Below are 13,532 nucleotides of genomic sequence, written 5' to 3' on the forward strand. Positions count from 1 at the left end.
CCCATCAATGGAAGATTATGTTGAGAGAGAGCGGGATGGAGACAGGAGTACATTTCCCACACGCCACCAGTGCCGGCCATACCGGCCTCAATACTGTTGGCAAAATCTCTGCCATTATTACGATTTGCTTCGCACCTTGAAGTGGCAACATTTTATTTCATCAAATAGATTGATTTAAGGCACTTATTTTTTAGGGGATGGGTAGAAAATTGGATAATCCTATGGTGTGTAAAAGCACTTGGCTGTTTACTGGGGCTGTGTTGATCTACCTCAATGGAATAGTGCATCACAGGTGTGATCTGTATCTCTGAAATTAACCTCTTGATCAGTTCATGCTGAAGCCTGTTGGTGAGGCGTTGGTCAGAAGTGCGGGATAATTGAGAAGGAGAGTCTTTCTGGGCGGCTTTTCGGAACCCTTTGCCGAACAGCATTGGACGATTCCTGGGAACAAGCTGATTGCTTTCTTTAAATTTGAGAAACCCGAGTGAAGGATATATTTTGAAGATGTAGTGAAATACAACAAAGTATGGAGATAAACATGCCTTGTTATAAATGAAATGAAAGGACATGCTGCACAGCCCCACAACAATATAACAAGGAGAAAGCTCACAAAATTCAATCTGGAATATTCAACAAGGTCATGTAATAATGATTGGAGTACACGTCAAACCCACCCCAGACATCACAAGATCTGACCCAACCATACTCTAGATAAGGTCGGCTAGTCCCTGAGTACACTTACAATTATCCCCATCCCATGTTTACCACCACTAAAACGGTGCTTTCCATTATGAAGTGCTGTTAAATGTAAAAACAATTTGGTGCTTACAGGGATAATTGATTATTAATAATGACTTAACATTCATAGTATTCACTGATCAGACTGGTGCCAAATATCAACAGTTCTCAGCAGCATTACTTTAACTAGCTCAGTACTTCAAGTATAGGTCAAATAATAGACATTTCCATCCAAACCCTCTCACATGTTCCCTGATAAGAGCTAAAGTGCTCACAAAAGTGCTGTGAACACCACTGATCCACAAGTGTGTAAATTCTTGCTCATGTGCATTACCAATGACAGTGTTCATTGTCAACCAAAGAGATGGCCTTTTAATTCTGAGCAATCACAACTTGCCCATCAATTACCTCTTATCACAACTAAGGAGAGTGTGTGAGTGAGTGCTGAGAAATATTTAGATTTGGATCGACTGGAGAAAACATACATTGCAACTACTGCCCTCTTCACTCAGCCCATATAACATTCCCGATTAAAAAACAATGTTAAATCCAATAATACGATATATTTCCTTTGCTTCGCCAACAGAAGAATGGCATTTAATAAAACACTTCCTTTTATGAATGTTTATTTCCAATATTGTCTCCTCCTCTCTGAAGCTTGGACAAGTTCCATGGACACTGACAGACACCCTCACATAAGTGCTCATTCTTGATGTGTGAGCTTTGACAAGGACTGCAGTGGTTCAAGAAGGTAGCCCACTATCACCTTCTCAGGGCAACTAGGGTTGAGCAACAAATGCCAACCTTGCCAGCAACTCCCACATCCCAAGATTGAAGCTAAACGCCAACATGATTGAGGGAGTGCGCATATGACCCACTTCCAGACCTTAGGTAATTCGATTCTGAAGCCTCCCACCCCCTCCAGTGTCCCATCCCCCCCCTGTGGATAATCACCAGGCTTATGTTCAGAACTCCCTGATGCAGTTGTAAAGTTGATTAGTAAAAAAATTGCTAAAACCATTTGTCTATAAGGACCATTTGCCTGCGTAATAGTCACTGCACTGAAAGAGCAATTCATTATATGGAAGTATTGAGAGATATTTTGATGTGATGAGGCATTATATAAATGCAAGTATACAGTCAAGCCTAATCCTGTCCTCATCCAATGCCCACAGGGGCATCTTCCTGTAGGGCTCATGGGATGTCATTCAGCAGTGGGGCCCCTTGCTGAATTCCTTTCTCCTTCCTAGCCCAGGAGCAATGAGAGCAATTGTAGCACTTTAACGCTAGCTTGCCTGTGATCAGCTGACTCAGCACAGTCTATCGAAGCTGAGATTTTCCTAATTTGTATGTTTTAGTGCATTTCCCTCATAGGTTATCAGAAAAATTGTGCGTTGAAGCAGTTTTTGACATTGTAAATTACATTTGATAAGATACATAAAGGAGCCTGATTGCTGGGCCTTCAATTGTTTCATTCGCCCATCCTTATAAAGTATCAAAACGTGCAAGGACCCTAAAAAATTACTTTACACTCTAAATCCTGTGAAATAAAAGCATCCGTAAGGTTAGAAGTTACATTTTCCCCTTTCAACTTGTTCATGTGGATTTGACCCATTTTGGTTAAGCTGCAAATAAGAGTAAATGTTGTTCAACACTCCTTGCATTCAAAAAAAAAACAGATAAAGTTTGATGATCTAAGTCTATCTTGTGTTGAATAGGGCTGACAAGATAATCCCAATTCGGAGTGGTGTGTCGAATATCCTTGTCTCCTAGCTCAGCAGGGATAGAATAAAATGATTTTTTTTTTTTAGTTGTTGCTTTTTGCATGCTCGGCTATCCAATCTAAAAAGCTCATTGTGCTCTAATCCTAGTATTGCCCCCATCGATTACATTATTACTCCAATTTCTTACAGTATAAATTCTAAGCACCTAATCTCTGTGTGTGACTGTAATCCATTTTAATGCTATATAATTTCTGTTAAAATGATTGCCCATACAAGCAGATAGGATCAGATGCCAACGAGCCATATGGAAATGCAGAAAAGTGCATACAAAGTCTGTCTGTTTAATCAGTTTAAGAGCTCAGGAAAGATCCCCTCTTTTTGAAATAATCATCTGAAGTATAAGAATCTGGATTTCTATGAAGGCTTTGTATTTCGAGATTCAAATGTTCTGCCATGCATTTTCTGGCTTGTATATGGGATCTAGATTTTTTTTCAATACTTAAGATAAGATTGAACACGCTATCTGATTACTTCAGTCTAATCTCGGTATTCCACATGAGGTAACTTTGTGAAATGTTGGCAAGTCTTAAAAGATGTTATCAGACCTTATCCAAGCATGACAGAACATTAAAGTCGAAGTATTCTTGTTTAAAGGTGCCTGGACTTCATGAAAAAAATAACCCAATTTTTCCATCTCCTCTCCCAAAAGTGCTGATGTTGCTTAGGTCTTTTTTCCATTTCCCATCTTCTCTGGATCAGGACTTCCCTGCAAAAAAGAGACGGGATAAAATGGGAACCGATATAAAGAAGCAAAATCTCGGCATTGTAAATTCAGAGCAAATTCTGCACTTAAAGTGTTAAAACACTAGAAACGGGGATTCAGGCCTTTTTAAAAATGAACCGAATATTTTAATTCCCCAAAAAGTAATTTGAAATTATCCGAAGCAGTGACAGGGATTAATTTAATTTGTGCTAATGCGTCTGAAAATGTTGATTTAGTCAGGATTAATATGTTAACATTACAAAAAAAATCTAACACTTATTAAAATTACTTTGTAAAGATTGTGTTTAATACATCCGAAAGAGGCTAAAAGGATCAGTGGAGTGTTTAGCACAGAGCTTCCACATCTGCTTAAAATGTAAAATTTCACCAACGTACTGGGAGTTGTAGAGGGTTGATGGTCTTATTGGTTGAATTTGAATGTAATGAGATTGGGGACTGTAAATCCTGTTTATAATTTTCATTTTCACACTTTTGAAAAGAGCCTGTAGTGGCGGCTAGGCAGCGAGACTTCCATTAATTCACACTTAATTCTGCTTGCCTTGTACTGCGGGGTCCAGCATTTCAATAGCTCATTACTATTCCAGTTGGTAATCTTATTAACATCCAAAGCGCACCATGTTGTATAAAGTGCATGCTTCTGGAAATTAGCCTTTCCGGTAATATTAACAATGTGGTATAGAGAAACCATGACATGAGCCAAATGAACGTCTCATTGAAAATTCATACGTGTTTCAGTCTCAAATCTGTTTCTCTCATTATGCTGATTTGGGCTGATTACTTGCATGCCTAATCCTTTAGAATTTGTTTTTTTCTGATACTGCTTTTATAGAATCGACATAACACCTTAAATCAAAGTTTATTGTTTGCGACATAACATTGTTTTCCCTCTATATTCAACATTTCTCGTAATTTCTGCACTCCTGCTGGATTTTCAATATTTTTTAATAATTAAAGTGCTTACTGGGAAGGCCGCTTGTTAGTGTGACAGTATAACATAACCAGTGGAAAACATGGCATTCATTTCTCCATTTACTCATTCATATACAGACTAACTCAATTGACTGAGTATCTTTCTACATGTAGAAAAGCAAAATATCCCAGGCTATTAGGGTGAAATTCTCTTTGTTTCTTGGCTGTAAGTTCTGATGTGAAATGAGTTTGAGAAGTTTCAACCCAGTTCCCAATGGTCAAGGAACAAAAGCAATACACTAATTTGCACTAATTGGCACTACATTAGCAATCAGACAGGCCACAGGATGGCTGCTGTGAGAAATGGACACATGCCACACTGGCGGAGTAGGAGATGCTCTTCAGGGGTTGGGATTCAGCCATACTTTGGGGGCAGAAGGGAGGGATTATATTATACTGTCACACTAACAAGCAGCCTTCCCAGTAAACACTTTAATCAGTAAAAAAGAGGGAATTGCTTTGCATCAGAGAGAGAGAGAGGGAGAGAGAGAATAATAGTGTGGCCTCTTCATCTACTGATGTGCAGTATACATCATTTTCATAATAAAACTGTCAGACATCCATTGGAGGCTTAATAGAAAAAAGAAAAGCTAAATGTTCATAAAACTATAACTGCTTGAAATCCGAAATAAAAACAGAAAATGTTTGAAAGATATACAGCAGGTCATCCAGCGTGAAAGAGAGACAAAGAAAGGGAGAGGGAAGAGTAACATTTCAGATGGGAAACTTCATCAGAAGTCCAGAATACCTGACATATTTACTAACCTTTCTTTTTCAGATACCAGTTAACTTGTACATATCTGTAATTTAAAAAAAATCTTACACTCCAGTGTTGTTCCTCTGTATATCTAACATTTTTTTTCTGATGCTTAACAGTGCAAGTTCCTGGACCAGCAGAAAATTTTAAAGTTGTCTCCACCTCATCGACCTCCATCTTAGCCTCCTGGGACCCCCCTGTTTATGCAAATAATCCAATCCAAGGCTACAGGCTGTTTTGGGTAGAGGCCACTGGCAAAAAAGAACAGGTGAGCTAATGTGATAGCAGAATCTGTACCTTATTCTTAACGAGTTTAGATTTACATACTCATCTACTTTACCAGGTACATTGACTATCATTTTCAGCTTTAATAAAGCTTGACACCTTAAGGAGATTCTGATTCCATTAACTGGTGTTGAACTGGGACTATTCAAGTCGCCATCCGTTCCAGTCAAGATCTGCCAGCTTAAACTGCTCAGATGTCAGGTATTGATAGGATCGGGAGGCTTGGTACTAAAGCTCTGCCTTGCAACCTATCCAAGCAGGAGAACTTGACAACAAACTCTTGGCAGTCTCTTTGATTCCGTGGTGAATTTGCATGCTTATCAAGGGATGTTCGGGCTGTGGAATGAAACGCTTTTCAAGTTTAGGCACCCAGTGTTAAAATCAAACTCCCAGGAATGATGCAGAGTTGTGCCATAAAGTTCCTCTCTCTTCATGTATCCTTAGGATCTCGCTGAATGAGGTTGCCAGCTAGTGCCAGTCAGTTTTGCATTTGGGCCAAGGTTCCCTAAGTACATTTCATGAAAGACACTTAAGGCAGAAACTGTGGGGGAATCTCTTATTCCGTTGGCCTGGGCAGGATTTTCAATAATTCCAATCTTCTCCTTTCCTGAAACCACTAACTCAAACTGATTTATGGGCCCTAATATTAATGGGAAAGTGGGCAGGGTGTGAGGGAGTGTGTTAGCGCAGGAAAAATCCGGCAAGGCTGGGGATCCATAGGAACAGTCCGCGGCAGTTAGTGAAGGCTGTGGCAGCGATTTGAGGGTTGGGGGTTGGCGGGGGAGGGGGAGGGGAAGCACTGGCTGGGATCAGTGGAGGGTAAACATTAGCCGGGATCGCATGAGGTAAGTGACTCCTGTTATTTTTATTGCACCCCCACCCAGTTTCTGCCAGGCAGGGGCAGTTAAAATTGGGCCCATGGTTTCAGGGGTACTGGTTGCAGCCTGTCCCTCAGCCACGTGGCCATTATTCATACATAAGCTGAGACAAGACAATATCATCAGGTTGATTGACAGTGGGGAATGTCACCCTAACTTAAGCCTGTCCACACCCAGTGTCCAAACACAAGTGTTTTACACCAGGGCCAATTGAATAATGATCAGAAGTGAAAGCCATTGTTGGTTCCGGCCCCCCCCGCCTGCCCATCCCCCGCACCCCACCAATACCAGATCCATGGCAGGAACATCACTTATTGTACCTACTGCCATTGAGCTGAGATAATTTAACTCAAAAACAGTCTGGGTTGATTTGAACCCATTTTCCAGAGCAAAGAGGGTATTTTGTAGAACCAGCACTAGTTTTAGGAAAATATTTTTGGCTAACTTTGACCAGGAATTTCTGGAGCAGCTACCTCTCCAAAGCTATCATTTCACCCGAGGTGCAGTGGACACCCCATTTACGCACATAAACAAGGGTCATCAGGAGGACCTGACTGCAGTGGCGCAAACCTTTCAATGATCTCAGTAGATCACTAAATGTTATTGAAAAGCCACACACCACCTCATCCTGCTGTGCTACTCATCACATTCCCATCACTCTGCCTTCCCTACCCTACTCCTGCACATCCTTACTCACACCAACTTACCTTGCACCTCCACCAGTCACTCACTCTCTACCTACATTATCACTTCCCCATCTCACAAGCCACCCCTCACACTCACCCTCATCCTTGTCCAATCATAACAACAAGAATAGGCAGTTGTGTGTTTTAGCCAATGTTCATGTAAAGTTTCTGTTAATTGGCTGCCAAACATTGAAATCTTTATTTTCAACACTTTGCCTTCTTGGACAGATTTGTGTGCACTTTTAGAAATGGCTTAGTGAGTAGCAGTGAATGATGAGACATAACGGTGCCCCCTGCAATGGTGATGAGTGTGAAAGGAATGGCTTGGGCATTGTAGGGATGCTTTATGTTGTTGGTGTGGGGTGGTGCCAACCTGTTGTATCATGTGGCAGCCAGTGTGTACAGCATCAAGTGAAGTAAATCTGGCCATGGTAAGGCCATCCCTGACCTCCCGGGCAGCAATGTGGTTGGGTGCTGATGCCCTGTGTCCTGTGCAGCATCAGGTGATTGCGGAGAAGGTTGATGTGGTTATTGGTGCTGCTGGTCTGCCTGATGATGCTGGTGTTGGGACTTATTGTGGTCAGATTCTGAGGACCAAGGTGAGACAGTATAAAGTGCAGCCATGCTGATGGAATAAATGGCAGGTGAAGTGGAAATGACAGAAGCGATCAGTCAATGGTGGGAGAGGTAATGAGGTCAGACTGGATGGAGACTCATGTAAAGACTTGCAGCTTTGTGAATCTATAGAGGAAATGCAGTTTAGAGAAGTTAGTGGGTAATGGAACATTTCTCAATCAGCTAGGAGCTTTGAGTTGATTTTTGAAGCTGTCCACTCAACAGCTGATTCAATGGCCACTAAACTCTCGCCTCAGCTTCACAGATGAGGTCGAGGCACAGCGGGAAACCCATGGGAGACCTGTTAAAGTTAAAAAGCTGGGAAAAGCTGGTTAATTGGCTGTAAACTTGCCACTAATGATTTGAATTGGGTCCCCCGCCACTGCCTGTCGGGTCTATCAGCACTGGCAGACCCGACATCGGGAAAGGCTGATGTGTGAGTTTTGACTGCGGGCTCCCACCTCGCTGTCAATCGTTTTAAATTTCAAAGCTGACCCACCACCAATCAGGTCCGCTGAGCACCGGCAAAATCATGGCCATTCTGTCTGCTGCATTTCGGCAAAAATATTACAGAAGAGCAGGAGCAGTTCTGAGGGAATTCCCAGCCTTTGTTTCTCCGTGCCAAACAATTCGACACAATCCAAGTCCAAACATAATATTCTCTGCCCTTTAAAATAACCAGAAATTGTTAAATAACTAGAAACTCAAAATCTATCACAGCTTACCGACAACCAAATTATATAAATTCATAGTTAATTAAATCATTAAGTTCTGACTTGCTGTTCATTGAATATCAGTTTTATTTAAACTTGGTTTATACATTTTATCATGTTAACATTCCAAACTATACACTTCTATGCTGCTCATATAACACGGTGTATGTTTGCGTGATCTGTGATCTCCCCATCTCCATCTTAACTTGCCTGAAATAAGTGAAAGAAAGGCTGCCCGACTGAGCCAGAGTAGCAGGGGCCTAATTTAAATTGTATGTCATATTTGTGATCTTTACTGGTAGGGGTGTTCTTCCTGGCCCCACAAGGCTACCTTGGGTTTTCCCCATACCCGCGCCCCCCAACCCCCATTCCCCCCTTATTGTGGACTTTTATTGATCTTCAAAGCCCCCCACTTCCCTTCCCTTACCTTCTGTGGGACCTGATGGTGGTCTGACCCACTCGGTTTTCAACTCCCGCCGACTGACAGTGACATCAGTATCACCGGCTTTGGCTAGCAGCCGGTATCAGAGCATGCTAATACTCCCAGGAGTTAAAATCTCCTGGGCTTCACACTCTGGGTGGTCAGACGGATCGCTACCCACTTTAATCCTGAATCCCCGATTCCTACCCCAGAGTTGAAAGCAGGGCTAATATTTCAGACTGTCCTTCATTACAGTTAAGAGCAGATGAGAAAGTTCGTCCGGCATTATATGGGATAGGTGCACAACGATTTGTTAAACAGGTTGGGATGGGGTGAGGTGGAAAGTGAGGGCCAATACCTGGATCTTTAACAACGCGAACGCGGACACAATCCAACCCAAAAAAAAAGACTCACAGGGAACATTTGCCCATTGGTTGCAGCTATGTGAAGGGGTAAATGTTAGAGAGTCATCCAGACTATAAGGGTAAAGGTTCCACCATGTCATAGAAACATAGAAACATAGAAAATAGGTGCAGGAGCAGGCCATTCAGCCCTTCTAGCCTGCACGCCATTCAATGAGTTCATGGCTGAACATGAAACTTCAGTACCCCCTTCCTGGAGAGACTGCATTTAATCCCCTCGTCTAAATCATTAATGTACAATGTAAACAGCTGGGGCCCCAGCACAGAACCTTGCGGCACCCCACTAGTCACTGCCTGCCATTCTGAAAAGTACCCGTTTACTCCTACTCTTTGCTTCCTGTCTGACAACCAGTTCTCAATCCACGTCAGCACACTACCCCCAATCCCATGTGCTTTAACTTTGCACATTAATCTCTTGTGTGGGACCTTGTCGAAAGCCTTCTGAAAGTCCAAATATACCACATCAACTGGTTCTCCTTTGTCCACTTTACTGGAAACATCCTCAAAAAATTCTAGAAGATTTGTCAAGCATGATTTCCCTTTCACAAATCCATGCTGACTTGGACCGATCATGTCACCATTTTCCAGATGCACTGCTATGACATCCTTAATAATTGATTCCATCATTTTACCCACTACTGAGGTCAGGCTGACCGGTCTATAATTCCCTGTTTTCTCTCTCCCTCCTTTTTTAAAAAGTGGGGTTACATTGGCTACCCTCCACTCCATAGGAACTGATCCAGAGTCAATGGAATGTTGGAAAATGACTGTCAATGTATCCGCTATTTCCAAGGCCACCTCCTTAAGTACTCTGGGATGCAGTCCATCAGGCCCTGGGGATTTATCGGCCTTCAATCCCATCAATTTCCCCAACACAATTTCCCGACTAATAAAGATTTCCCTCAGTTCCCCCTCCTCACTAGACCCTCTGACCCCTTTTATATCCGGAAGGTTGTTTGTATCCTCCTTAGTGAATACCGAACTAAAGTACTTGTTCAATTGGTCTGCCATTTCTTTGTTCCCCGTTATGACTTCCCTTGATTCTGACTGCAGGGGACCTACGTTTGTCTTTACTAACCTTTTTCTCTTTACATACCTATAGAAACTTTTGCAATCCGCCTTAATGTTCCCTGCAAGCTTCTTCTCGTACTCCATTTTCCCTGCCCTAATCAAACCCTTTTCCTCCTCTGCTGAGTTCTAAATTTCTCCCAGTCCCCAGGTTCGCTGCTATTTCTGGCCAATTTGTATGCTACTTCCTTGGCTTTAATACTATCCCTGATTTCCCTAGATAGCCACGGTTGAGCCACCTTCCCTTTTTTATTTTTATGCCAGACAGGAATGTACAATTGTTGTAATTCATCCATGCGGTCTCTAAATATCTGCCATTGCCCATCCACAGTCAACCCCCTAAGTATCATTCGCCAATCTATCCTAGCCAATTCACGCCTCATACCTTCAAAGTTACCCTTCTTTAAGTTCTGGACCATGGTCTCTGAATTTACTATTTCTCCATCCTAATGCAGAATTCCACCATATTATGGTCACTCTTCCCCAAGGGGCCTCACACAATGAGATTGCTAATTAATCCTCTCTCATTACACAACACCCAGTCTAAGATGGCCTCCCCCCTAGTTGGTTCCTCAACATATTGGTCTAGAAAACCATCCCTTATGCACTCCAGGAAATCCTCCTCCACCGTATTGCTTCCAGTTTGGCTAGCCCAATCTATGTGCATATTAAAGTCACCCATTATAACTGCTACACCTTTATTGCATGCACCCCTAATTTCCTGTTTGATGCCCTCCCCAACATCCCTATTACTGTTTGGAGGTCTGTACACAACTCCTACTAACGTTTTTTGCCCTTTGGTGTTCTGCAGCTCTACCCATATAGATTCCACATCATCCAAGCTAATGTCTTTCCTAACTATTGCATTAATCTCCTCTTTAACCAGCAATGCTACCCCACCTCCTTTTCCTTTTATTCTATCCTTCCTGAATGTTGAATACCCCTGAATGTTGAGTTCCCAGCCCTGATCATCCTGGAGCCACGTCTCCGTAATCCCAATCACATCATATTTGTTAACATCTATTTGCACAATTAATTCATCCACCTTATTGCGGATACTCCTTGCATTAAGACACAAAGCCTTCAGGCTTGTTTTTTTAACACCCTTTGTCCTTTTATAATTTTGCTGTACAGTGGCCCTTTTTGTTCTTTGCCTTGGGTTTCTCTGCCCTCCACTTTTCCTCATCTCCTTTCTGTCTTTTGCTTTTGCCTCCTTTTTGTTTCCCTCTGTCTCCCTGCATTGGTTCCCATCCCCCTGCCATATTAGTTTAAATCCTCCCCAACAACACTAGCAAACACTCCCCCTAGGACGTTGGTTCCGGTCCTGCCCAGGTGCAGACCGTCCGGTTTGTACTGGTTCCACCTCCCCCATGGGCTGAGTTACCTCACTTCAGTCACAACAGCAGTCGGGAGCTCTACAATTGACCTTGGAGCACCTGGTAAAAGTACACCTGTTCCTGTCTCCACCTTGTCTCACTACCCCCAGTTGCAAATAATACATAGTGGCAAATGTAAATAAAATGGAGAAAAATATGAATCATTTGCAGAAGTGATTTCACCACTCGGATGGGCGGTGGGGGAGGGAGTTGAAAACCTTTTTATGAAGCGAGTGGTTATGATCTGGAATACACTGCCTGAAAGTGTGGTGGAGCCCAATTCAATCATGGCTTTCAAAGGGGAATTGTATAAGGACCTAAAGGAAAAATAAATGCAGGGCTACGGGGAAAGGGCGGGATGGGGGGGCGCGGGAGTGGGACTAGCTGAAATGCTCTTGCAGAGAGCCAGTGTGCGCTCGACGAGCCGAATGGCCTCCTTCTGTGCTGTAGCAAATTATATGGTTCTATTACTAAAAGAAAAGCCCTCCATATAAATATAGGCGTTCCATGTCTTGTTTGCAGTCCTGATGGGATTGATGCGTAAAATAGAAATCCCGCAGCGCATTACTTAGACTGTAGCTGTAATTTAGAATCTAGTGTAATAAGATGTGTAATCCAGGCAAAATATTAATAGGAACCTGCAGCTAACATTAAACAATATGTTACTGACATATCAGTTAGCTGTCGTAAACAGACAATGCAGAGATTTAATGTAACTCTAGGTTACTGAAGCCCATTAATAGAAATGATAGTAATTATAAAAACTGTGGGCAGCCGTGTATGCAGACAACTATTCATCAAGATAACTGAAGGACTTATCCATAGGTCTTTTAAATGATGCTTCAAAAGAAATCTTCTTTTCCTAAATCTTCTCTGTTTCCTCTTAGCCACTGCACTCTGGCTGAGATCAATTAACTGATCACAGACCATGGATCAAACCTTGGCTCTTCCTGCTGTGGATAATAATGTGATGCATTTACTAAATGAGTCAGTAACACTTCTGGTATTCATTATCGCGAGCTGCTGGGTTACCTTTCAAGTAAAGTGCTGAAGAATTTCTGTATTCCAGACCCCACCCTTCTGGCAGTACTACAAGCAAGAAACCAATTTACATCGATCCTACATTTGTAGTGTAAATGCACCGTTTGATTATATAGCATTACATAGAATGTACAACATGGGCCCAAAATTCGCCACCATTTAGCTCCATCTTTTTGGAGCTAACAATATTTTTTGGAGCTAACTTAATTTCTTACTTTTGCAAGTTTCGCCAATGTTATAATGCTGTCCTTAACAGATAACGGACGATTTTTTTTTAGTTAGTGATTTTATGAAGTCACTCGGGGTCAAACCCATCCATAACACCATTTTTGGCCATTTTTGCAAGTTTCGCGAATAATGATTTTTTTTAAGGACAAAGCTGTGTACCGCTTTAAAAAACCTTACCTTGCCAAGTCGGAGTCAGATAGAAATCGGCATTACAGGTGCCATCTTGTTTATCAGGGCTGAGTTATAGGTTTTGGAGGGAGGGCACAAGACTTATATTATATCCAAATTAATTAAAAATGTTTGTTTGTACGGCGGGAAAAGAGAAACTTTATTTATTGCAGTAAATTGCGAGTTGAAGTTCCACCACCGACACACTGCTCACCGAGCTCGAGGCACACAGGGTCGGGGTGCCGGCCGGCCAGATTGCACCCTCGGCCGGACACAGGAGCTCAGCGCTCGGCTCCGAAAGAAGCCCGGGGTGGAAGTGAAAGCCAAGCTGGAGATATGGATGGCAGCGGGGGACCATTTGGCCAGGGATAGGGCGGACGTGGATGGTCATTTGCGAGCCGACTGCTGGGACGGGGAGTTCCAGCATTAAAACACACCCAGGGCAGGTGCAGCACAGATACAAAAGCAAAATACTGGATGCTGGAATGTGGAATAAAAACAGAGAATTCTGGAAATATCAGCGGGTCGGCATGGGAAAAATCAGCATGCAGCTTACAGAGTAAAGCTCTACAATTACACGTTACCCTTGAAACCTAAATGCTTGGGCATGTGCAGAACGGGGCCTCACTTTTTCGGTGCGACAGTTAAGCTCTACTCTC

At 42.6% G+C, this 13,532-nt stretch overlaps 1 protein-coding gene across 1 annotated transcript in view; it reads left to right on the forward strand.

The window, feature by feature from the left end:
• Window positions 1-13,532, forward strand: part of dcc (DCC netrin 1 receptor) — a gene marked incomplete at its 5' end in the record, with an annotated part of 1,018,431 nt that overhangs the window by 650,494 nt on the left and 354,405 nt on the right. Inside the window, one exon of the mRNA XM_070862030.1 lies at window positions 5,092-5,240. Within this exon, the coding sequence (XP_070718131.1) occupies window positions 5,092-5,240 (149 nt within the window). The remainder of the gene's footprint in view (window positions 1-5,091; window positions 5,241-13,532) is intronic.

Source organism: Pristiophorus japonicus, chromosome 2, assembly GCF_044704955.1.
Source record: "Pristiophorus japonicus isolate sPriJap1 chromosome 2, sPriJap1.hap1, whole genome shotgun sequence".
In the NCBI taxonomy this organism is placed as follows: Eukaryota; Metazoa; Chordata; class Chondrichthyes; family Pristiophoridae; genus Pristiophorus; species Pristiophorus japonicus.